General features: G+C 41.4%; 1 protein-coding gene across 3 annotated transcripts in view; it reads right to left on the bottom strand.

Annotated features, from left to right (window-relative positions):
• pik3r2 (phosphoinositide-3-kinase, regulatory subunit 2 (beta)) overlaps positions 1-25,240 on the bottom strand; it is a 150,456-nt gene that overhangs the window by 22,892 nt on the left and 102,324 nt on the right. For 2 of the 3 annotated variants that reach the window (XM_061941605.2, XM_061941612.2), the window contains exons 3-9: positions 25,175-25,240; positions 15,497-15,574; positions 15,265-15,417; positions 10,614-10,839; positions 10,428-10,513; positions 7,198-7,300; positions 582-680 (exon numbers count right to left, since the gene is read on the bottom strand). The exon at positions 25,175-25,240 is cut by the window's right edge and continues 27 nt beyond it. In XM_061941605.2, coding sequence (XP_061797589.1) covers positions 582-680; positions 7,198-7,300; positions 10,428-10,513; positions 10,614-10,839; positions 15,265-15,417; positions 15,497-15,574; positions 25,175-25,240 — 811 coding nt within the window. The remainder of the gene's footprint in view (positions 1-581; positions 681-7,197; positions 7,301-10,427; positions 10,514-10,613; positions 10,840-15,264; positions 15,418-15,496; positions 15,575-25,174) is intronic. The other variant, XM_061941618.2, reaches the window with a different exon arrangement.

Genomic DNA, 25,240 nt, shown 5'->3' with positions numbered 1-25,240 from the left:
TGGACTGGACTCTCACACTATTATGTTAGATCCACTATGGACTGGACTCTCACTATTATGTTAGGGGGGGGATTTCTCATAGTCATTCACATTGACGTCCCACTGGGGTGAGTTTTTCCTTGCCCTTATGTGGGCTCTGTACCGAGGATGTCGTCGTGGCTTGTGCAGCCCTTTGAGACACTTGTGATTTAGGGCTATATAAATAAACATTGATTGATTGATTGAAGTCGTGGGTCCATGACAATGACTTCTGTTTTGTTTGATCAGCCGTTTTACTGCCGCGTTACAGGCACCGTTTGGAAGCAGTTAAGGTATGTAAATAAACATTTCTAAAATCTTTCTGTGTAAATAACTCATTTTACAACGTATATATCTGCGGCTTAAAAGTCCGGTGCGGCTAATATATAGGAAGAAGAAAAAAAATCCCTAAAATGTAGTGTGTGCGACTTACATACCGGTGCGCTCTACAGTCCGGAAAATACAGTACTTTATTGAATATGTCTTGTGTTCTAACTAACTACTCCAGTCATTCATGTGGGCCTGAAGATGTTCTACATAAGTAAATAACATAGTTTCCTCACCTGAGGGTGAGCGTGTACTCGCCCTCCAGCTTGCTTGAGGCGTCTCGAACCAGAAAGGTACCATCAGGAGTGTCTCTCAATTTCTCATTTACCTCCTCTCTAGACATAGAAAAGAAAACACATTACTATCACCGACGTTTCCATTTACAGCGTAAACCCAAACACTGTGATTTCCAATCAAATCATTAATATGCACACTGCAAAAACTGAAATCTAAGTAAGATGAAATATCTCAAATAAGGCTGATATTTGCTTATTTTCTGTCTGATAAGATAATTCTTCTCATTAAGCAGATTTTATGTTAGAGTATTTTACTTGTTTTAAGGGTTTTGGTCCTAAATGATCTCAGTAAGATATTACAGCTTGTTGCTGAGATTTTATGACCTACATTGAGTAAAACATGCTTGAAACTAGAATATCAACTGTTGCAAAGCTGTGTCATCAACACTCACAAGTATAAAACTACTTTTTTAAAGTAATAAGTTCTTATTTCTAGCATGAAAAAAAAAAATCATGATGCCGAGCGCATATCATTATGTCAAGATAATGGCACTAGCATTTACTTAATTTAAGAATATTTTTCAACATCCATCCATCTTCTTTCGCTTATCCGAGGTCGGGTCGCGGGGGCAGCAGCCTAAGCGGGGAAGCCCAGACTTCCCTCTCCCCAGCCACTTCGTCCAGCTCCTCCCGGGGGATCCCGAGGCGTTCCCAGGCCAGCCGGGAGAGATAGTCTTCCCAATGTGTCCTGGGTCTTCCCCGTGGCCTCCTACCGGTCGGACGTGCCCTAAACACCTCCCTAGGGAGGCGTTCGGGTGGCATCCTGACCAGATGCCCGAACCACCTCATCTGGCTCCTCTCGATGTGGAGGAGCAGCGGCTTTACTTTGAGCTCCCCCCGGATGACAGAGCTTCTCACCCTATCTCTAAGGGAGAGACCTGCCACCCGGTGGAGGAAACTAATTTCGGCCGCTTGTACCCGTGATCTTGTCCTTTTGGTCATCACCCAAAGCTCATGACCATAGGTGAGGATGGGAACGTAGATCGACCTGTAAATCGAGAGCTTTGCCTTCCGGCTCAGCTCCTTCTTCACTACAACGGATCGATACAGCGTCCGCATTACTGAAGACGCCGCACCGATCCGCCTGTCGATCTCACGATCCACTCTTCCCTCACTCGTGAACAAGACTCCGAGGTACTTGAACTCCTCCACTTGGGGCAAGATCTCCTCCCCAACCCGGAGATGGCACTTCACCCTTTTCCGGGCGATAACCATGGACTCGGACTTGGAGGTGCTGATTCCCATCCCAGTCGCTTCACACTCGGCTTCGAACCGATCCAGCGACAGCTGAAGATCTTGGCCAGATGAAGCCATCAGGACCACATCATCTGCAAATAGCAGATACCTAATCCTGCAGCCACCAAACCGGATCCCCTCAACGCCTTGACTGCGCCTAGAAATTCTGTCCATAAAGGTTATGAACAGAATCTGTGACAAAGGGCAGCTTTGGCGGAGTCCAACCCTCACTGGAAACGTGTCCGACTTACTGCCGGCAATGCGGACCAAGCTCTGACACTGATCATACAGGGAGCGGACCGCCAAAATCAGACAGTCCGATACCCCATACTCTCTGAGCACTCCCCACAGGACTTCCCGAGGGACACGGTCGAATGCCTTCTCCAAGTCCACAAAACACATGTAGACTGGTTGGGCAAACTCCCATGCACCCTCAAGGACCCTGCCGAGAGTATAGAGCTGGTCCACAGTTCCACGACCAGGACGAAAACCATACTGTTCCTCCTGTTCAACATATAGAGCAAAAAGGTCTCTATTTTTTTTTCTACCAAGAAAAGTGCACTTGTTATTAGTGAGAATATACTTATTTTAAGGTATTTTTGGGTTCATTGAAGTAAGCTAATTTTACTTGTTTTGGAAAGTCTTGACAAGCCAAATTTTCTCGTTCTATTGGCAGATAATGTTGCTTAGTTCAAATAAAATATCCCTAATTTTTGTTTTGTTTTTTTCTTGTTTTTGACCACTGGTTTTTTGCAGTGCTGTAGTTTCAGGATGACGCTAAAAATTATCTGATAATGCTTATTTTTGCACAACTTTCTGTTCTCGAGCAAAAATCGACCAATACATTTTCACAGTAAGCCATCAAATGTTTCATGTTGTACACTGCAAAAAGTCAGTGTTCAAAAACAAGATTTTTTTTTTTTTTACAAAAATGAGGGGTATTTTATTTGAACTAAGCAAAATTATCTGCCAATAGAACAAGAAAATTCGGCTTGTCAAGATTTTCCAAAACAAGTAAAATTAACTAACCTCAATGAACCCAAAAATACCTTAAAGGCCTACTGAAAGCCACTACTACCGACCACGCAGTCTGATAGTTTATACATCAATGATGAAATCTTAACATTGCAACACATGCCAATACGGCCGGGTTAGCTTACTAAAGTGCAATTTTAAATTTTGCGCAAAATATCCTGCTGAAAACGTCTCGGTATGATGACGTCACGGATTGTAGAGGACATTTTGGGACAGCATGGTGGCCAGCTATTAAGTCGTCTGTTTTCATCGCAAAATTCCACAGTATTCTGGACATCTGTGTTGGTGAATCTTTTGCAATTTGTTCAATGAACAATGGAGACAGCAAAGAAGAAAGCTGTAGGTGGGAAGCGGTGTATTGCGGCAGGTGTTGTGCCGGATAACGCACCCCCGCCGTAGAATGCACCCCTTGACTGTTGTGCCGGATAACACGGCTGGTGTTTCATTGTTTACATTCCCGGAAGATGTCAGTCAAGCTTTACCATTGGCCTGTAGAGAACTGGGACAACAGAGACTCTTACCAGGAGGACTTTGAGTTGGATATGCAGACACGGTACCGTGAGTACGCATACAGCTGCGGCTTCCAAACATTTGATCGCTTGCCCGTACGTGCGTGCCGCTATGTGCATGTCACGTACGTAACTTTGGGGACTTTGGGGAAATATATGTGCTGTATGAACTTTGGGGAGGTGAACGGTACTTTGGGCTGTGGGATTGAGTGTGTTGTGCAGGTGTTTGAGTTGTATTGGCGGGTTATATGGACGGTAGGGGGGAGGTGTTTGTTATGCGGGATTCATTTGTGGCATATTAACTATAAGCCTGGTTGTGTTGTGGCTAATACAATATATACAGGTAAAAGCCAGTAAATTAGAATATTTTGAAAAACTTGATTTATTTCAGTAATTGCATTCAAAAGGTGTAACTTGTACATTATATTTATTCATTGCACACAGACTGATGCATTCAAATGTTTTTTTCATTTAATTTTGATGATTTGAAGTGGCAACAAATGAAAATCCAAAATTCCGTGTGTCACAAAATTAGAATATTACTTAAGGCTAATACAAAAAAGGGATTTTTAGAAATGTTGGCCAACTGAAAAGTATGAAAATTAAAAATATGAGCATGTACAATACTCAATACTTGGTTGGAGCTCCTTTTGCCTCAATTACTGCGTTAATGCGGCGTGGCATGGAGTCGATGAGTTTCTGGCACTGCTCAGGTGTTATGAGAGCCCAGGTTGCTCTGATAGTGGCCTTCAACTCTTCTGCGTTTTTGGGTCTGGCATTCTGCATCTTCCTTTTCACAATACCCCACAGATTTTCTATGGGGCTAAGGTCAGGGGAGTTGGCGGGCCAATTTAGAACAGAAATACCATGGTCCGTAAACCAGGCACGGGTAGATTTTGCGCTGTGTGCAGGCGCCAAGTCCTGTTGGAACTTGAAATCTCCATCTCCATAGAGCAGGTCAGCAGCAGGAAGCATGAAGTGCTCTAAAACTTGCTGGTAGACGGCTGCGTTGACCCTGGATCTCAGGAAACAGAGTGGACCAATACCAGCAGATGACATGGCACCCCAAACCATCACCCAACCATGCAAATTTTGCATTTCCTTTGGAAATCGAGGTCCCAGAGTCTGGAGGAAGACAGGAGAGGCACAGGATCCACGTTGCCTGAAGTCTAGTGTAAAGTTTCCACCATCAGTGATGGTTTGGTTAAATCAAGTTTTTCAAAATATTCTAATTTACTGGCTTTTACCTGTATATGTCTTGTGTTTATTTACTGTTTTAGTCATTCCCAGCTGAATATCAGGTCCCACCCGCCTCTCACAGCATCTTCCCTATCTGAATCGCTCCCACTGCCCTCTAGTCCTTCACTCTCACTTTCCTCAACCACAAATCTTTCATCCTCGCTCAAATTAATGGGGAAATCGTCGCTTTCTCGGTCCGAATCGCTCTCGCTGCTGGTGGCCATGATTGTAAACAATGTGCAGATGTGAGGAGCTACACAACCTGTGACGTCACGCTACTCGTCTGCTACTTCCGGTACAGGCAAAGGCTTTTTTTATCAGCGACCAAAAGTTGCGAACTTTATCGTCGATGTTCTCTACTAAATCCTTTCAGCAAAAATATGGCAATATCGCGAAATGATCAAGTATGACACATAGAATGGACCTGCTATCCCCGTTTAAATAAGAAAATCACATTTCAGTAGGCCTTTAAAATAAGTATATTCTCACTAATAACAACTGTACTACTATATGAGTACGTATTTTCTATTGTTTCATTGAAAATAAAACAGCAAAGTCCATTTGGCTGTCATCTGTTTTAATTATGAGACACAATTGTGTCAAAGTCATGATTAATTTTTTTTCATGCTTGAAATAAGAAATGATTACTTTAAAAAAGTAGTTTTATACTTGTGAGTGTTGATGACACAGCTTTGCAACAGTTGATATTCTAGTTTCAAGCATGTTTTACTCAATAGGATGCAATGCGTCTCCCATAATAATGTGACCTCGAACTATGTTAAGGTAACGTGCGGAGTTCCTCAGGGTTCGGTTCTTGGCCCTGCACTCTTTAGTATTTACATGCTGCCGCTAGGCGACATCATACGCAAATACGGTGTTAGCTTTCATTGTTATGCTGATGACACCCAACTCTACATGCCCCTAAAGCTGACCAACACGCCGGATTGTAGTCAGCTGGAGGCGTGTCTTAATGAAATTAAACAATGGATGTCCGCTAACTTCTTGCAACTCAACGCCAAGAAAACGGAAATGCTGATTATCGGTCCTGCTAAACACCGACATTTATTTAATAATACCACCTTAACATTTGACAACCAAACAATTACACAAGGCGAATCAGTAAAGAATCTGGGTATTATCTTCGACCCAACTCTCTCGTTTGAATCACACATTAAGAGTGTTACTAAAACGGCCTTCTTTCATCTCCGTAATATCGCTAAAATTCGTTCTATTTTATCCACTAGCGACGCTGAGATCATTATTCATGCGTTCGTTACGTCTCGTCTCGACTACTGTAACGTATTATTTTCGGGTCTCCCTATGTCTAGCATTAAAAGACTACAATTGGTACAAAATGCGGCTGCTAGACTTTTGACAAGAACAAGAAAGTTTGATCATATTACGCCTATACTGTATATACCTTTATATACATATATACCTATATATATACCTATACTGGCTCACCTGCACTGGCTTCCTGTGCACTTAAGAAGTGACTTTAAGGTTTTACTACTTACGTATAAAATACTACACGGTCTAGCTCCGTCCTATCTTGTCGATTGCATTGTACCATATGTCCCGGCAAGAAATCTGCGTTCAAAGAACTCCGGCTTATTAATGATTCCCAGAGCCCAAAAAAAGTCTGCGGGCTATAGAGTGTTTTCTATTCGGGCTCCAGTACTATGGAATGCCCTCCCGGTAACAATTAGAGATGCTACCTCAGTAGAAGCATTTAAGTCCCATCTTAAAACTCATTTGTATACTCTAGCCTTTAAATAGCCCCCCTGTTAGACCAGTTGATCTGCCGTTTCTTTTCTTTTCTCCTCTGCTTGTGGAGGGGGTGGGGGGGCACAGGTCCGGTGGCCATGGATGAAGTGCTGGCTGTCCAGAGTCGGGACCCGGGGTGGACCGCTCGCCTGTGCATCGGCTGGGAACATCTCTGCGCTGCTGACCCGTCTCCGCTCGGGATGGTGTCCTGCTGGCCCCACTATGGACTGGACTCTTACTATTATGTTGGATCCACTATGGACTGGACTCTCACAATATTATGTCAGACCCACTCGACATCCATTGCTTTCGGTCTCCCCTAGAGGGGGGGGGGTTACCCACATATGCGGTCCTCTCCAAGGTTTCTCATAGTCATTCACATCGACGTCCCACTGGGGTGAGTTTTTCCTTGCCCTTATGTGGGCTTTGTGCCGAGGATGTCGTTGTGGCTTGTGCAGCCCTTTGAGACACTTGTGATTTAGGGCTATATAAATAAACATTGATTGATTGATTGAATATAGGTCATCAAATCTCAGCAACAAGCTGTAATATCCTACTGAGATCATTTAGGAGCAAAACCCTTAAAACAAGTAAAACACTCTGCCATAAAATCTGCTTAGTGAGAAGAATTATCTTATCAGACAGAAAATAAGCAAATATCACCCTTATTTGAGATATTTCATCTTACTGAGATTTCAGTTTTTGCAGTGTGTACATCCAAACTCCAGGAAACCATCATGCCCCTTTTGAATTTGAACGTAGATCCTGACCTGGAAATTTCTCCCCAGTACCATTCAGCATCGCTGAGAAAGGTGCTTATGTCCGTCAAAGCTGATGGTGCCATTTTTGATTTCGCTGGCTTTGCTGGAAGAACTGCAAGCAGACAAAGATGAAATAAAGCTAATAAAGCACGAATCTTGTTACAACTTCACAAATTAGGAATCAATGTGTATTCCAAGTCGGGTTGTACGGTATACCGGTACTAGTATAGTATCGCAGTACAAATGAATCAAAAACGGTACTATACTCTGTTTGAAAAGTACCGGTTCGCCATATTTTTTTTTTTTACAGGCATGACGACACGTTATCGTCACGTCGTGTCATTGCTGGTTTTACGAGCAGAGGAGCATGTTCGGCAGCGCACACACACAGAGTACTTACAAGCAGACACCGTGTGTAGACAGTAAAGGGAGAACGGACGCATTTTGGCCTAAAAGCTAAAGATAAAGGTGAAGGTATAACACTGAAACACCCTCAGGAAGAGGTGAAGTGAATTATATTTATATAGCGCTTTTCTCTAGTGACTCAAAGCACTTTTACATAGTGAAACCCAACATCTAAGTTGCATTTAAACCAGTGTGGGTGGCACTGGGAGCAGGTGGCTAAAGTGTCTTGCCCAAGGACACAACGGCAGTGACTAGGATGGCGGAAGCGGGGATCGAACCTGGAACCCTCAAGTTGCTGGCACGGCCACTCTACCAACCGAGCTATACCGCCCCGTGCTTTAAGACATGGCTAGCTAGCTAGCAGCTAACATCCATCCGCAGTCTGCAGTGTTTTAGCTACTTCTAAATCACTAATCCTCGCCTCCATGGCGACAAATAAAGTACGTTTCTTACAAGTATCATTATCACTGCAGGATGAAGAGTAGCTAAACATGCTTCACTACACACCGTAGGAGGATATAATAGCTCACCGGCGTCACAATGTAAACAAACACCATTGGTGGATCTACACCTGACATCCACTGTAATGATACCAAGTACAATAGCGTAAAGAAAATTCATATTATGTTTATAAACTTAGGAAATACGTCCCTGGACACACGAGAACTTAAAATATGACCATTATATGATCCTGTAACTACTTGGTATCGGATCGATACCTACATTTGTGGTATCATCCAAAACTAATGTAAAGTATCAAAGAAGAGAAGAATAAGTGATTATTACATTTGAACAGAAGTGTAGATAAAACATGTTAAAACAGAAAATAAGCAGATATTAACAGTAAATGAACAAGTAGAATAATAATTCATTTTCTACCACTTGTCCTTTAAAATGTTGACAAAATAATAGGTGTATAAATGACACAATATGTTACTGCAGACTAATTAGGAGTCTTTGTTTGTTTACTTACTACTAAAAGACAAGTTGTCTAGTATGTTCACTATTTTATTCAAGGACTAAATTGCAATAATAAACATATGTTTCATGTACCCTAAGATTTTCTGTTAAAATAAAGCCAATAATGACATTTTTAGAGGTCCCCTTTATTTAGAAAAGCATCGAAATAATTTTGGTACCGGTCCCAAAATATTGGTATTGGGACAACACTACCCTGGACACATGAGGACTTTGAATATGACCAATGTATGATACTGTAACTACTTGGTATCGATACCTAAATGTGTGGTATCATCCAAAACTAATGTAAAGTATCAAAGAAGAGAAGAATAAGTGATTATTACATTTGAACAGAAGTGTAGATAAAACATGTTAAAACAGAAAATAAGCAGATATTAACAGTAAATGAACAAGTAGAATAATAATTCATTTTCTACCACTTGTCCTTCATAATGTGTACAAAATAATAGGTGTATAAATGACACAATATGTTACTGCATATGTCATCAGACTAATTAGGAGTCTTTGTTTGTTTACTTACTACTAAAAGACAAGTTGTCTAGTATGTTCACTATTTTATTTAAGGACTAAATTACAATAATAAACATATGTTTCATGTACCCGAAGATTTTCTGTTAAAATAAAGCCAATAATGCCATTTTTTGAGGTCCCCTTTATTTAGAAAAGTATCAAAATAATTTTGGCACCAGTCCCAAAATAATGGTATCGGGACAACACTAATCTAGATACATGAGGAATTTTAATATTACCAATGTATGATACTGTCACTACTTGGTATCGGATTGATACCTAAATGTGTGGTATCATCCAAAACTAATGTAAAGTATCAAAGAAGAGAAGAATAAGTGATTATTACATTTTAACAGAAGTGTAGATAGAACATGTTAAAACAGAAAGTAAGCAAATATTAACAGTAAATGAACAAGTAGATTAATAATCCATTTTCTACCACTTGTCCTTTAAAATGTGTACAAACTAATAGGTGTATAAATGACACAATATGTTACTGCAGACTAATTAGGAGTCTTTGTTTGTTTACTTACTACTAAAAGACAAGTTGTCTAGTATGATCACTATTTTATTTAAGGACTAAATTGCAATAATAAACATATGTTTCATGTACCCGAAGATTTTCTGTTAAAATAAAGCCAATAATGCCATTTTTTGAGGTCCCCTTTATTTAGAAAAGTATCGAAATAATTTTGGCACCGGTCCCAAAATAATGGTATCGGGACAACACTAATCTAGATACATGAGGAATTTTAATATGACCAATGTATGATACTGTCACTACTTGGTATCGGATTGATACCTAAATGTGTGGTATCATCCAAAACTAATGTAAAGTATCAAAGAAGAGAAGAATAAGTGATTATTACATTTTAACAGAAGTGCAGATAGAACATGTTAAAACAGAAAATAAGCAGATATTAACAGTTAATGAACAAGTAAATTAATCATTCATTTTCTACCACTTGTCCTTAATAATGTTGACAAAATAATAGGTGTGTAAATGACACAATATGTTACTGCATATGTCAGCAGACTAATTAGGAGTCTTTGTTTGTTTACTTACTACTAAAAGACAAGTTGTCTAGTATGTTCACAATTTTATTTAAGGACTAAATTACAATAATAAACATATGTTTCATGTACACTAAGATTTTTTGTTAAAATAAAACAAATAATGCCATTTTTTGAGGTCCCCTTTATTTAGAAAAGCATCTAAATACATTTTGGTACCGGTACCAAAATGTTGGTATCAGCTAAGGCACGTGTCTGTACTTGATGAGGTAGATTGAAAATGTAAACAATGATTTGCTGGACTACTAACGTGAAGTGGAGCAACGTACCTGGGGGAGTGAGGTCTTGTTCTGCAGTTCTCTCAATCAGAAGCCTTTCCACCACCAGAGCAGGTAACTCCTCATCTAGAGACAACCTGTCGAGCCATCAATTGAGAATTAATCAACACACAATTAGGGAAGCCGGAGCAACTTGTGTGTGACTATCAGTGGTACTTTAACTATACTTTAACTTACTGCAGTCTGGCATACCTGGGAGTAGACAGACCTGTCCTCATCAACAGCGGTCCAAAGATCTTTCCCAGCGTGTGCGTGTCCAAGCCGTTGCAGGCCTGTGCCTGAGTGACCTTGGCCAGGTGTGCCAGCAGGTACTGCAGGGTGAGGCGGTGATGGAGAGGGACGGCGGCCGAGCTCTCCAGGACGTGACTTACTTCTCTGTCGTGGCTGCAGGCGACGGCACCATCTGATTGATTGAAACTTTTATTAGTAGATTGCACACTACAGTACATATTCCGTAGAATTGGCCACTAAATGGTAACACCCAAATACGTTTTTCAACTTGTTTAAAGGCCTACTGAAACCCACTACTACCGACCACGCAGTCTGATAGTTGATGAAATCTAAACATTGCAACACATGCAATACGGAAGGGTTAGCTTACTAAAGTGCAATTTTAAATTTCGCGCGAAATACCCTGCTGAAAACGTCTCGGTATGATGACGCCTGCGCCTGACGTCACGGATTGTAGAGGACATTTTGGGACAGCATGGTGGCCAGCTATTAAGTCGTCTGTTTTCATCGCAAAATTCCACAGTATTCTGGACATCTGTGTTGGTGAATCTTTTGCAATTTGTTCAATGAACAATGGAGACAGCAAAGAAGAAAGCTGTAGGTGGGAAGCGGTGTATTGCGGGCGGCTGCAGCAACACAAACACGGCCGGTGTTTCATTGTTTACATTCCCGGAAGATGACAGTCAAGCTTTGCCATTGGCCTGTGGAGAACTGGGACAACAGAGACTCTTACCAGGAGGACTTTGAGTTGGATGCGCAGACGCGGTACCGTGAGTACGCATGCAGCTGCGGCTTCCAAACATTTGATCGCTTGCCCGTACGTGCGTGCCGCTATGTGCATGTCACGTACGTAACTTTGGGGACTTTGGGGAAATATATGTGCTGTATGAACTTTGGGGAGGTGAACGGTACTTTGGGCTGTGGGATTGAGTGTGTTGTGCAGGTGTTTGAGTTGTATTGGCGGGTTATATGGACGGGAGGGGGGAGGTGTTTGTTATGCGGGATTCATTTGTGGCATATTAAATATAAGCCTGGTTGTGTTGTGGCTAATAGAGTATATACCGTATTTTCCGCACTATTAGCCGCACCTAAAAACCACAAATTTACTCAAAAGCTGACAGTGCGGCTTTTAACCCGGTGCGCTTTATATATGGATTAATATTAAGATTCATTTTCATAAAGTTTCGGTCTCGCAACTACGGTAAACAGCCGCCATCTTTTTTCCCCGTAGAAGAGGAAGTGCTTCTTCTTCTACGCAAGCAACCGCCAAGGTAAGCACCCGCCCCCATAGAACAGGAAGCGCTTCTTCTTCTACTGTAAGCAACCACCCGCCCGCGTAGAAGAAGAAAAAGGGCGCGGATATTACCGTACGTTTCATTTCCTTTGTGTGTTTACATCTGTAAAGACCACAAAATGGCTCCTACTAAGCGACAGGGATCCGGTTCATGAAAAGACGCAATCTCTCCATCCGCACACGGATTACTATTTCACAGCAACTGCCTAAAGACTTTCAAGAAAAGCTGGCTACTTTCCGTGCACATTGTAAAAACAAGATAGCTGAAAAAAAGATCCGGCCAGAGAACATTATCAACATGGACGAGGTTCCACTGACTTTTGATATTCCTGTGAACCGCACTGTGGATACAACGGGAGCACGTACGGTGAATATTCGCACCACAGGGAATGAGAAGTCATCCTTCACTGTGGTTCTAGCTTGCCATGCTAATGGCCAGAAACTTCCACCCATGGTGATATTCAAAAGGAAGACCTTGCCAAAAGAGACCTTTCCAGCCGGCGTCATCATAAAAGCTAACTCGAAGGGATGGATGAAGAAAAGATGAGCGAGTGGTTAAGGTAAGTTTAAGTTTACGCGAAGAGGCCGGGTGGCTTTTTTCACGCAGCTCCGTCCATGTTGATATACGATTCCATGCGCGCCCACATCACGCTGGTTTTAATATATTATTAAAGTTTGACTGACCTATTTGACTGTTTTTTTGACATTCCTTTAGCGCAGTTAGATGCGGCTTACAACACGGGGCGGCTTATAGGTGGACAAAGTTTTGAAATGTGCCGTTCATTGAAGGCGCGGCTTATAACCCAGGGCGCCTTATGGTGCGGAAAATACGGTATATGTCTTGTGTTTATTTACTGTTTTAGTCATTCCCAGCTGAATATCAGGTCCCACCCGCCTCTCACAGCATCTTCCCTATCTGAATCGCTCCCACTGCCCTCTAGTCCTTCACTCTCACTTTCCTCATCCACAAATCTTTCATCCTCGCTCAAATTAATGGGGAAATCGTCGCTTTCTCGGTCCGAATCGCTCTCGCTGCTGGTGGCCATGATTGTAAACAATGTGCAGATGTGAGGAGCTCCACAACCTGTGACGTCACGCTACTCGTCTGCTATTTCCGGTACAGGCAAGGCTTTTTTTATCAGCGGCCAAAAGTTGCGAACTTTATCGTCGATGTTCTCTACTAAATCCTTTCAGCAAAAATATGGCAATATCGCGAAATGATCAAGTATGACACATAGAATGGACCTGCTATCCCCGTTTAAAAAAGAAAATCGCATTTCAGTAGACCTTTAAGTCGGGGTCCAGACACAAAGGATCTATAACGAGGACCCAGAATGCAACTACAGTGGTACCTGGACTTAGGAGTGCCTTCACTTACGAGTCATTTGACACAGGAGCTGTCGCTCAGCTTTTCATCGTGCTTTAAGTTGTGCGCATACCCTGAGTTACGGGCATTTTCACCGCCGGGTGAAAAAATATTTGTAACGGGGTTGTGCCCTTTGAGCAATAAAGAGTTAATATATCTTTACATGGTGCTGCTTTTTTTAACACAACAAACAAATATACGTTTTTATGAGGCACTGGTCGTGCGTGTTTCAGTGACATGCTGCCATCAGGAGAAAGAAAGTTCTCTCATTTGAGTCACACATTAGGAGTCGGGCTGGACGATATGGCCTTTTATTAATATTTCCATATTTTTAAGCCATGTCACGATACACCATATATATCTCCATATTTTGCCTTAGCCTTGAATGAACACTTGATGCATATAATCACAGCAGTATGATGATTCTATGTGTCTACATTAAAACATTCTTCTTCATACTGCATTAATATATGCTACTTTTAAACTTTCATGCCGAGAAGGAAATCACAACTAAAAGTGTATTTATTAAACAGTTATTAAGCAGTGGCACAAACATTCATGTCATTTCCAAAACAGAAAGTGCAAGATTGTCAGAGACATTTTAAAATAAGCTATTAGTGCACTTTTGTGCATGATGTCACTAAGATGACATATCGGCGCCGGATGTAAGTGTCAAAAAGACAGCCAAAAGAGTTTGATATGAGAATAAATCTAAAGTTAAAATATAGGGTAGAAATGCACCCATTTGCAGGAAATGTAGTCTTGATTTTCAAAATGTTCTTTCAAGGCTTGCATGTCTACATTAAAACATTCTTCTTCATACTGCATTAATATATGCTACTTTTAAACTTTCATGCAGAGAAGGAAATCACAACTAAAAAAATCACTAATTTTTTCATACGGTGTTGATGTGGAAATTTTTGCCTCGGCATTTTGATGGTGTGGGCGTGTGGCACCGAATGGAGATAAGCGTCTCGACAGACGTCACAATATTTGAACAATGATGAAGAAAACTGTTTTCTCTGTCGAGTCGGTGTGTTGAAAATTGTTATGCGCTTATTTTTTTATTAGATTTTGTGCGTGGCATAGATTTGCTATGCACAGAGGACGCTTAAACTGCGCAATTGCACAGGCGAGCACCTTAGAGGGAGCGTTGCTCGCACGGCTGCGCTAGCATCACAGCTAACGTTAGCCATGCTGCTACCTCTCTGCTCGGGGAGGACGTATACGTATGTGACGTATGTCGTGACAGTACGTGACGTGTGTAAGAAGGTGCACTTGCTGTCTGTGAGAGGGAGACACAGGAAAGAGTGAGAAGAGCCTGTCGTGTAATGCCAGCAGCTAAAAGCAACTGCGTGAGAATTCACAGACATGTGGATGTGTTGAAGGTGTGCTGGAAAATGCGGAACGGAAATTACGGGGCAGCAGAAAAGTGGAATGTATTATTTAAATCGGTGCGTTGGAAAACACGGACCGGAGTTTTTTTTTAAACTGGATCTGGATCGGCATTTTCCCATGCCATGCCGATACGCAATTTTTGGCAAATATCGGCAGCCGATCCGATCCAAATATCGGATCGGGACATCCCTAATTGTGATATAAACGCCTCTGTAGCGAGACACTTTAATAGTGCAGGACATGATATATGTTCAAGGTTTCTCATTGTCATTCCATTGGGTTGAGTTTTTCCTTGCCCTGATGTGGGATGTGAGCCGAGGATGTCGTTGTGGCTTGTGCAGCCCTTTGAGACACTTGTGATTTAGGGCTATATAAGTAAACATTGATTGATTGATTGATTGATTGAAGAGATACAAGTGTTCTGAGTTACGCGCTGGGTCGTGGAACGAATCGTGCTCCTAAATTGAGGTACTACTTACTGTACAGCGCTGAGCCGCTTTTTAAGCCCGACTTTACATGAATCTGTTAGTCTTTCCTACCTGTCGACTGCTGCAGGGCCTGCTGCTGCTGTGCGACGGCAGCTTGTAACGGAGCGTAGGTGCAGGCAGGGATGACCGGCGAAGGGAGGTCTCTCAGGTAGTGCAAGACCCCCTCTGACAGGATGGACACATCGGTCTGACTGATATCACTCTCTGCACATGAGGAGTCCAGCACGACTACGTAAAGATACGGGACTGATCATAAAACATTAGAATGCAGAAAGACACCCACCAGGACTGAGGCTGTGCACTGGGCTGTCTGAAATGGAGGAACTAGCAGTCATCCTGTACAGAGTTGTCGAGTCCAGACCTGAGAAACACAGAGATGACATTATGCGGTTTATTTGGACAAGTAAACGCTTGAAATGGCAAAGGGAGCAAAGATTCTGAAGCAGCAGCGATTTGACATATGACATTGTGGTATATTTACCTAGTTCACCAAGGAAAAGCACTCCTATTAGTTCATTCAACATTTTATAATCGTTTCCACATACGGTTCATGCCAGTCTAAGTATTTCCCCCCCCCCCCCCGGTTTCTACAAGTGAAAGACGGTGTGAACGGGATGGCAACATGACTCTTTTCCAATGCATAAAATCCTCCAGGAAAATCAGGTCTAGACGGTTTGATTCAGGAAGGCAATTTCTTGAGACAAGTCCCGTCTCTCAGGTAGTTGAGAAAACCATAAAGTGTGTGCATCCAATTCATGGATGCATTTCATCACCATTGCTACATCAAACTGTTTACATTCCAGACAGACCTTTTGCGACCCAGGTGGATATCAATATCAAGATTTTTTTTCCAGCGTGAAAGACACTTTTGGCAAGTGACTCAAAGATGAAAGTGACATGAAACAGTCTGACTGTGTGTGCGTCAATTTCTTTTGGCCCATTTGCCCAAAAAGGTTCATTATGTCTTCTTATTCATATACTTTTCAAATGCTCTTGTAATCAGACAATACTTTCAGTATATTAGATGGAATTTTTACCTGACCTGTTTCGACTGTCAACTGTTCGATTTGTTTTTCTCACTACGATATGGCGAAAACATCCTTGCCCAGGCATACCCCTCCTGGTTTCGGAGTATAAATAATTGGGGATTTGACACCAGCCGTGAGACTAGATGGAATCAATCTAAGTCTCAGACTAGATGGGACCAATCTAAGTCTCAGACTAGATGGGACCAGTCTAAGTCTCAGACTAGATGGGACCAGTCTAAGTCTCAGACTAGATGGGACCAGTCTAAATCTCAGACTAGATGGGACCAATCTAAATCTCAAACTATATGTGACCAATCTATGTCTCAGACTAGATGTGACCAATCTATGTCTCAGACTTGATGTGACCAATCTATGTCTCAGACTAGATTTGACCAATCTAAGTCTCAGACTAGATGTGACCAATCTAAGTCTCAGACTAGATGTGACCAATCTAAGTCTCAGACTAGATGTGACCAATCTAAGTCTCAGACTAGATGTGACCAATCTAAGTCTCAGACTAGATGTGACCAGTCTAAGTCTCAGACAAGATGTGACCAGTCTAAGTCTCAGACAAGATGTGACCAGTCTAAGTCTCAGACAAGATGGGACCAATCTAAATTTCAGAATAGATGGGACCAATCTAAGTCTCAGACTAGATGTGACCAATCTAAGTCTCAGACTAGATGTGACCAATCTAAGTCTCAGACTAGATGTGACCAATCTAAGTCTCAGACTAGATGTGACCAATCTAAGTCTCAGACTAGATGTGACCAATCTAAGTCTCAGACCAGATGTGACCAATCTAAATCTCAGACCAGATGTGACCAATCTATGTCTCAGACTTGATGTGACCAATCTATGTCTCAGACTTGATGTGACCAATCAATGTTTCAGACTAGATGTGACCAATCTATATCTCAGACTAGATGTGACCAGTCTAAGTCTCACACTAGATGTAACCAGTCTAAGTCTCAGACTATATGTGACTAATCTAAGTCTCAGACTAGATTGGACCAATCTAAGTCTCAGACTAGATTGGACCAATCTAAGTCTCAGACTAGATTGGACCAATCTAAGTCTCAGACTAGATTGGACCAATCTAAGTCTCAGACTAGATTGGACCAATCTAAGTCTCAGACTAGATTGGACCAATCTAAGTCTCAGACTAGATTGGACCAATCTAAGTCTCAGACTAGATTGGACCAATCTAAGTCTCAGACTAGATCGGACCAATCTAAGTCTCAGACGAGATCGGACCAATCTAAGTCTCAGACGAGATCGGACCAATCTAAGTCTAAGAATAGATCTGACCAAACCAAGTCTCAGTCTAGATCGGACCAATCTAAGTCTCAGACTAGATCGGACCAATCTAAGTCTCAGACTAGATCGGACCAATCTAAGTCTCAGACGAGATCGGACCAATCTACGTCTAAGAATAGATCTGACCAAACCAAGTCTAAGACTAGATCTGACCAGTCTAAGACTAAAACTGACCTGTCATCTGAAGTCTTCTTCAGAAGGGTTACCTGACCACTGTGACGTGTTGCCTATCAGCTGTTCTTATAGGCACCGCTTGATGCTTAGTGAAGTCCATAAAAATTCCATCTAATATACCGAAAATATTGTCTGATCACAAGAAAGTTTAAAAAGTCAATCAACAAACCTTAACATCTTTTGTTGTGCCTGACAAATGTGCCAAAATAACTTGACTGTTTCATTTCACTTTCATCTTTGAGTCACTTGCCAAAAGTCTTTCACATTGAAAAAACAATGAATCTCGATATTGATATCCACCAAGGAGCAAAGGGCTTTCAAATTAATCATTAATAACAGGCAGTCTCTGAATGCTACATATATGCTGCCATAAAGTGGACAATGTGAGTAAATGGAGTAGATCAATGACCCTTGAAAGTACTTTGAAATAATAGCACACCAATGACACAATCCAAACAACTCTCCCTAGTCATGGTGCAAAAAAAAAAAAAATGCAATTAACATTAGGGTCAACACAGATGGTCACACAACACAACCTGCTCACTGAACATTGTGGATATTACACAACCAAACACCATAAGCAATTTCAAAATTACACCCATTTAAATCCATTAGAGTGCATGATGGGGGAAAATGTACAACACTCTCTCCACACTTAGGTCCCTTTTACCTAAGGGTAGCCTAGGTAAATCCCACTTAACCTTATCCTTGTCCACACACACACACAATGGTCGTTTAACACCGCCTCCCCCCCCTCCGTCCGCCGGCGCAACGCGACCTAGTACGCATGCGCGGAAAATGCGCACGTCATAGTCACCTCCAGTGCTGCTTTGTGTGCACGTTCTTAAATTAAATGGAACTTATCTGAACAATATCCAGTGTTGTGGTATTTCAATTAACTGGAATCCAGTGTGCTGTGGGGCCCTATTGTAGTGAATCACACCTGAGACATCGTAAATTAATCAAATCTTTAATAAACAGGTGGAAGTAAACAATGTGATAAAGAACATTTTACATCAGTCAACATACCTGCCAACTTTTGAAATCAGAAAAACCTAGTAGCCAGGGTCCAGGGGCCGCAGGCCCCGGTAGGTCCAGGACAAAGTCCTGGTGGAGGGTTCAGGCTTCGCCCCCCGACGCAAAATGATTATTAGCATTCAGACAGGTTAAAATGTTGCTAAAATCATCACTTTTCTATCAGTCACAGTGACTTTTCAAAACAAAAATATTACAGCAAAAATCATATGGGTTGATTGACATGTTTATTCTGTAAGCTAACTTCAATAGTTTGAAATTATTTTGACAGTTAATGCCAGCTATCCTGTCAACCTTTCACAAGACTTCAATTTGTTAATTGAAAGTATAAACAGTATAAACACTTTTTACAGTAAACAAATGGTAAAACAGTACTAAACAATTCCATTAAAAAAAAAATTGGTGTCATTATTAACTTTCTGTCCAAGCTTGTATAATCTACTGCCTTGTTCAATTGTAAAAAATATTCTGTGCCTAAAATTCACATTTCTATCACAATTATCATACTGTAAACATGGTAAGCTAACTTCATTAAACTTAATAGTCCTGTCAATAGCATGGAATTACAATTCAAATGTAGTTTTTTTGTAAGCCTTTCAAAATAATTCAAAATATGAAAAATTAATGAAAATTAATTTAAGCCATCAGACGCTTGAAAAGTGGCACATCACATCTCTAATGTAATCATTTTAACTTTTCAACAGAAATAGCACTGCAAAAATATTAAGGACATACTTCTGTATTTTGGTAGTTATGCTGTCAACATTTAACAAGATTTCTTCAACTTGGACTTGAAAGCATAAATAGTATAAACACTTTTAACAGTATAACAGTACTAAACAATTCCAATAGATAACATTGGTGTCATTACCTTTTTGTGGCTAAAATCCGAAAAACATTGAAAGTTTTCCACTTGTATCGCTAGCAACGGCATTAGACTTGTGTTTTTTTGTCCCAACGTGGTCTTTTACATCGCTAATTCCTCCGTGTCCGATCGAAAAATCTTGTCTGCACAAGGTGCAATTCGCGTAGTTTTCACCCTTTTTGGAACGGATAATCATTCCCGGATAGGCTTTTGAATATTCTTCACGGAATGACTGCAGTTTTCTTTTCGGTTTAAGACTCGTTTGCGATTTTTCTCCGGCTGATTCCATGATCGTTCGCTCGTTTGGAAACAATGACAACAGGTGCCTCGTGCTTGGCAGCGGTGCTATAAATAGCCTCGCGGAATGGCTCGATAGGAAGTTACGGGAAGCAGGTCGAATGTCATTGTTGTTACGCGATTTCGTGAATAAAACTTAAAAAAAATAAAAAAATTTTAATTAATGAAAAACCGTATTTTTTATCACTGCAACCGTGGCCCGGAATAGGTTGATGAAAACCGTACTAATTACGGGAAAACCGAAGTAGTTGGCAGGTATGAGTCAATCTAGGGATGTAGATATCTGGTCAGGACACTCTTCACTCTTTTGCCTTCACCTTCATTGTCCATTCCTTTTTGGTGACTTTATATACTCTAGACCAGGGGTCGGCAACCCGCGGCTCCTCTTTGACCACTCTGATGCGGCTCAGCTGCATTCTTGCCAACCCTCCCGATTTTTCAGGGAGACTTCCGGATTTCACTGCCTCTCCCAGGGCAAACATTCTCCGATTTTCACGCGGACAACAAAATTGAGGGCGTGCCGTGATGGCACTGCATTTTGCGTCCTCTACAACCTGTCGTCGCGTCCGCTTTTTCACCTAAGAAACAGCGTGCCGGCCCAGTTATATTTTGTATGTGGCGTCTGCTCACACACTAAGTGACAGCAAGGCATACTTGTTCAACAGCCATACAGATCACACTGACGGTGGCCGTATAAACAACTATAACACTCTTACTAATATGCGCCACACTGTGAACCCACACCAAACAAGAATGACAAACACATTTCGGGAGAACATCCACACCGTAACACAACATAAACACAACAGAACAAATACCCAGAATCCCATGCATCCCTAACTCTTCCGGGCTACATTACACACCCTGCTACTACCAAACCCCGCCCACCTCAATCTACGCACGGGGGGTGGGGGGTGTTGTTGATGTGTAGGGGGGCAGGGTTGGGGTGGCGGGCTTTGGTGGTAGCGGGGGTGTATAAAGTAGCCCGTAAGAGTTAGGGATGCATGGGATTCTGGGTATTTGTTCTGTTGTGTTACGGTGCGGATGTTCTCCCGAAATGTGTTTGTCATTCTTGTTTGGTGTGGGTTCACAGTGTGGCGCATATTAGTAAGAGTGTTAAAGTTGTTTATATCGCCACCCTCAGTGTGATCTGTATGGCTGTTAACCAAGTATGCGTTGCATTCACTTATGTGTGTCTGCAGAAGCCTCATATAACATGTAACTGGGCTGGCAAGCTGTTTGTTCAAGCCGTAGAGGGCGCTAAAGGTAGTGACATTACGGCACGCCCTTATTATTGTGGTTTGGGTGAAAATCAGCATACATTCGAGAGAATAGTTTCCCTGAAATTCGGGAGTCTACCGGAAAAATCGGGAGGGTTGGCAAGTGTGACGCTGTCAAGTGCCCTTCATATAAAACTCGCGGGCCGCACTAACATTACATTTTCATATTAAGGTGTGGGCCGCGTGTCTGAGACCCCTGTTTTATACATAACACAAAGCAAAAAAAAACTTTGTATGTAGTGTTATTTCATTTTAAATTTCAAAAGAGTTTTGTGGCTCCCATTGTTTTCTTTAATTTGTGGGAACGGGTCAAAATGGCTCTTTGAGTGGTAAAGGTTGCCGACCCCTGCTCTAGACCTAGACGTCGACATACATCGCAGACAATAACTGATACAGTCTGCTTTGCCAGTCCAAATGCATTCAATGTTTTCCGTAGTCTTTCCTCGAAAGCCAGGTAATACAAAGCACGCTCTACCTTTTTTTAATCACATCCACAGGAGCTTGCATTCTCGTTGTCTCTCCTTAGACAAATGGACAAAGTTTTTCGGTAAGTAGACCTGGACATTGGAAAGTTCTCTTGCCGTCTGAGAAGTGTTGTATCCCAAATAGCTGCAATCGCTTTCTCTTAAGGTATTCATGTGTGATTTCCAGAAGCGTCTGTACATGTAGAGGAAGGAGAAACACGGGCATGTCTGGATGACTCGCCTCCATCTTTCTCGCGTTTACCTCCGAGTGGAAACAGGTTTCTGACGTCACTTCCTGTGTGGCGTCACTTCCTCTCCGAACTCAGTTTGTAAACGAACGATGAGTCCATACAGAGCTACGAGCCGGAGATTCAAGAAATACACGGCGTACTTACCAGTGTAAAAAAACTATCCAAGGAGGGTTGGTTACCTTAATTGTGGCTGACACGATGCTTAGGCTAAATAATTCTTTATTTAAAGGGTTATCCGGCTTAGTGTAGACATAGCCTTATCCATGTTTGCCGCATTTTAGCTGCTTGATATTTCTGATTGATTACAAAACATTAACTAAAGGCTTAGTGGCCACATGCGTGGACAGCACCGTTTAACTCTTATTTCCAAAATTGTGTACACTACTGAATTGGGGTCTTATGGCCGCTTATGTGGACACTTATACTGCCATCTGGTGGTGTCAGAAGAGTGTAACATATAATGGAATTTGGAAAAAAAAGTGTAAAAATAAGAATTAGCATGTCACTAAACATGAAGTACACGTTTGTGTACTTATGGACTAAGTACATCATATCAAAAGATGATTTTTAGTTTTTATTCTAATTAGGGTCCAATAAGCCCAAATAGCAAAGAGAAATTAAAAAAAAAGCATGTAAACAGCTTGGGCCTTAAGAGGTTAATTAAGGAGGTCATCACAAGGTAGGAGTTAAACTTTCACATACTCTAAATATTCAATTATATTATGTATCATCGTATAAATATATGTACACTAGAGATGTCCAATAATGGCTTTTTTGCCGATATCCGATATTCCGATATTGTCCAACTCTTAATTACTGATTCCGATATCAACCGATACCAATATATACAGTTGTGGAATGAACAAATTATTATGCCTAATTTTGTTGTGATGCCCCGCTGGATGCATTAAACAATGTAACAAGGTTTTTCAAAATAAATCAACTCAAGTTATGGAAAAAAAATGCCAACATGGCACTGCCATGAGGAGAACATGAGGAGGTTGAGGTGGGCGGGGGTGGGGAGGGGGGTGGGGGGGTGGGTGGGGGGGTGGTTGGGTGGGGGGGTAAATATTGTAGCGTGTCACTAAACATGAAGTACACGTTTGTGTACTTATGGACTAAGTACATCATATCAAAAGATGATTTTTAGTTTTTATTCTAATTAGGGTCCAATAAGCCCAAATAGCAAAGAGAAATAAAAAAAAAAAGCATGTAAACAAACAGCTTGGGCCTTAAGAGGTTAATTAAGGAGGTCATCACAAGGTAGGAGTTAAACTTTCACATACTCTAAATATTCAATATATTATATATCATCGTATAAATATATGCACACTAGAGATGTCCGATAATGGCTTTTTTGCCGATATCCGATATTCCGATATTGTCCAACTCTTAATTACCGATTCCGATATATACAGTCGTGGAATTAATTATGCCTAATTTTGTTGTGATGCCCCGCTGGATGCATTAAACAATCTAACAAGGTTTTCCAAAATAAATCAACTCAAGTTATGGAAAAAAATTCCAACATGTCACTGCCATAAGGACAACATGAGGAGGTTGAGGTGGGCGGGGGGGAATATTGTAGCGCCCCGGAAGAGTTAGTGCTGCAAGGTGTTCTGGGTATTTGTTCTGTTGTGTTTATGTTGTGTTACGGTGCGGATGTTCTCCCGAAATGTTTTTGTCATTCTTGTTTGGTGTGGGTTCACAGTGTGATGCATATTTGTAACAGTGTTAAAGTTGTTTATACGGCCACCCTCAGTGTGACCTGTATGGCTGTTGACCAAGTACGCCTTGCATTCACTTGTGTGTGTGAAAAGCCGTAGATATTATGTGACTGGGCCGGCACGCAAAGGCAGTGCCTTTAAGGCACGCCCCCAATAATGTTGTCTGAGCGGAAATCGGGAGAAATTCGGGAGAATGGTTGCCCCGGGAGATTTTCGGGAGGGGCACTGAAATTCGACAGTCTCCCGGGAAAATCGGGAGGGTTGGCAAGTATGACTAGGAGACGCAACTGCTCTGTACTTCTCCCGACGTCCGTGTACCACTCCGTTTTAAAAAGTCATATATTTTACTTTTTGAAACTGATATAGATAATTTCCGATATTACATTTTAAAGCATTTATCGGCCGATAATATCGGCAGTCTGATATTATTGGACATCTCTAATGTACACACATATATATATTATATATACAGTATATATTTATATTTATTTATTTATATATATATATGTATATATATATATATATATATATATATATATATATATATATAAATAAATAAATAAATATAAATATATACTGTATATATAATATATATATATATATATATGTATATATATATATATATATATATAAATAAATAAATGTAAATATATACTGTATATATAGGGACGGCGTGGCGCAGTGGAAGAATGGCCGTGCGCGACCCGAGGGTCCCTGGTTCAATCCCCACCTAGTACCAACCTCGTCATGTCCGTTGTGTCCTGAGCAAGACACTTCACCCTTGCTCCTGATGGGTGCTGGTTAGCGCCTTGCATGGCAGCTCCCTCCATCAGTGTGTGAATGTGTGTGTGAATGGGTAAATGTGGAAGTAGTGTCAAAGCGCTTTGAGTACCTTGAAGGTAGAAAAGCGCTATACAAGTACAACCCATTTATCATTTATATTATATATATATATATATATATATATATATATATATGTATATATATATATATATGTAAATATATATAAAGGTTATATCAATATAATATAAAGGTTTGTTGATAGTTAAACATGGAATTAAACAAAGCAAAAAGTTAAACAGTGTCACGTTAACATTGCAGCTACTGTAGAAAAAGTGTTCTATTTTAGTACAGTATCACATACCAAATAAAGTCTATGGCACATGTCAAGGACTAGACATTTTAGGGCATGTGAAACCAGTTTCCTACAATGAGCACACTGTGTAAGTAAGACAGGAAGTGGTTCGGTTGTCTCTGCACATGAAACTTTGATGTAAAAGGCCTGCCTTTGATTCTTCCTACATGTAACTAATTGACAAAGGAGGCAATGTTGCTCCTGCACATGCAATTCTACGCATGTATGCCTCCCTGACTGGATCCACTTGTCTGTGGGTCCACACTTGTGCAAACGCTGGCATGAGGGTGGGAGGCAGATGGCGTGAGGGAGACAGTCGCACATAGATGGAAAGACAGCGAGGCGGACGGAGTGTCAGACGACAAGACACGGATAGAGGACCTACCTCTCTGCTCTATGGCTTGGACCAGGCTGACGAGGGCCGCGGGAGCCGTCTCTGGTGGTGTGAACT

The sequence above is a fragment of the Nerophis lumbriciformis genome, linkage group LG03, assembly GCF_033978685.3.
Source record: "Nerophis lumbriciformis linkage group LG03, RoL_Nlum_v2.1, whole genome shotgun sequence".
Lineage (NCBI taxonomy): Eukaryota > Metazoa > Chordata > Actinopteri > Syngnathiformes > Syngnathidae > Nerophis > Nerophis lumbriciformis.
This window is presented reverse-complemented; position numbering and strand designations above follow the sequence as displayed.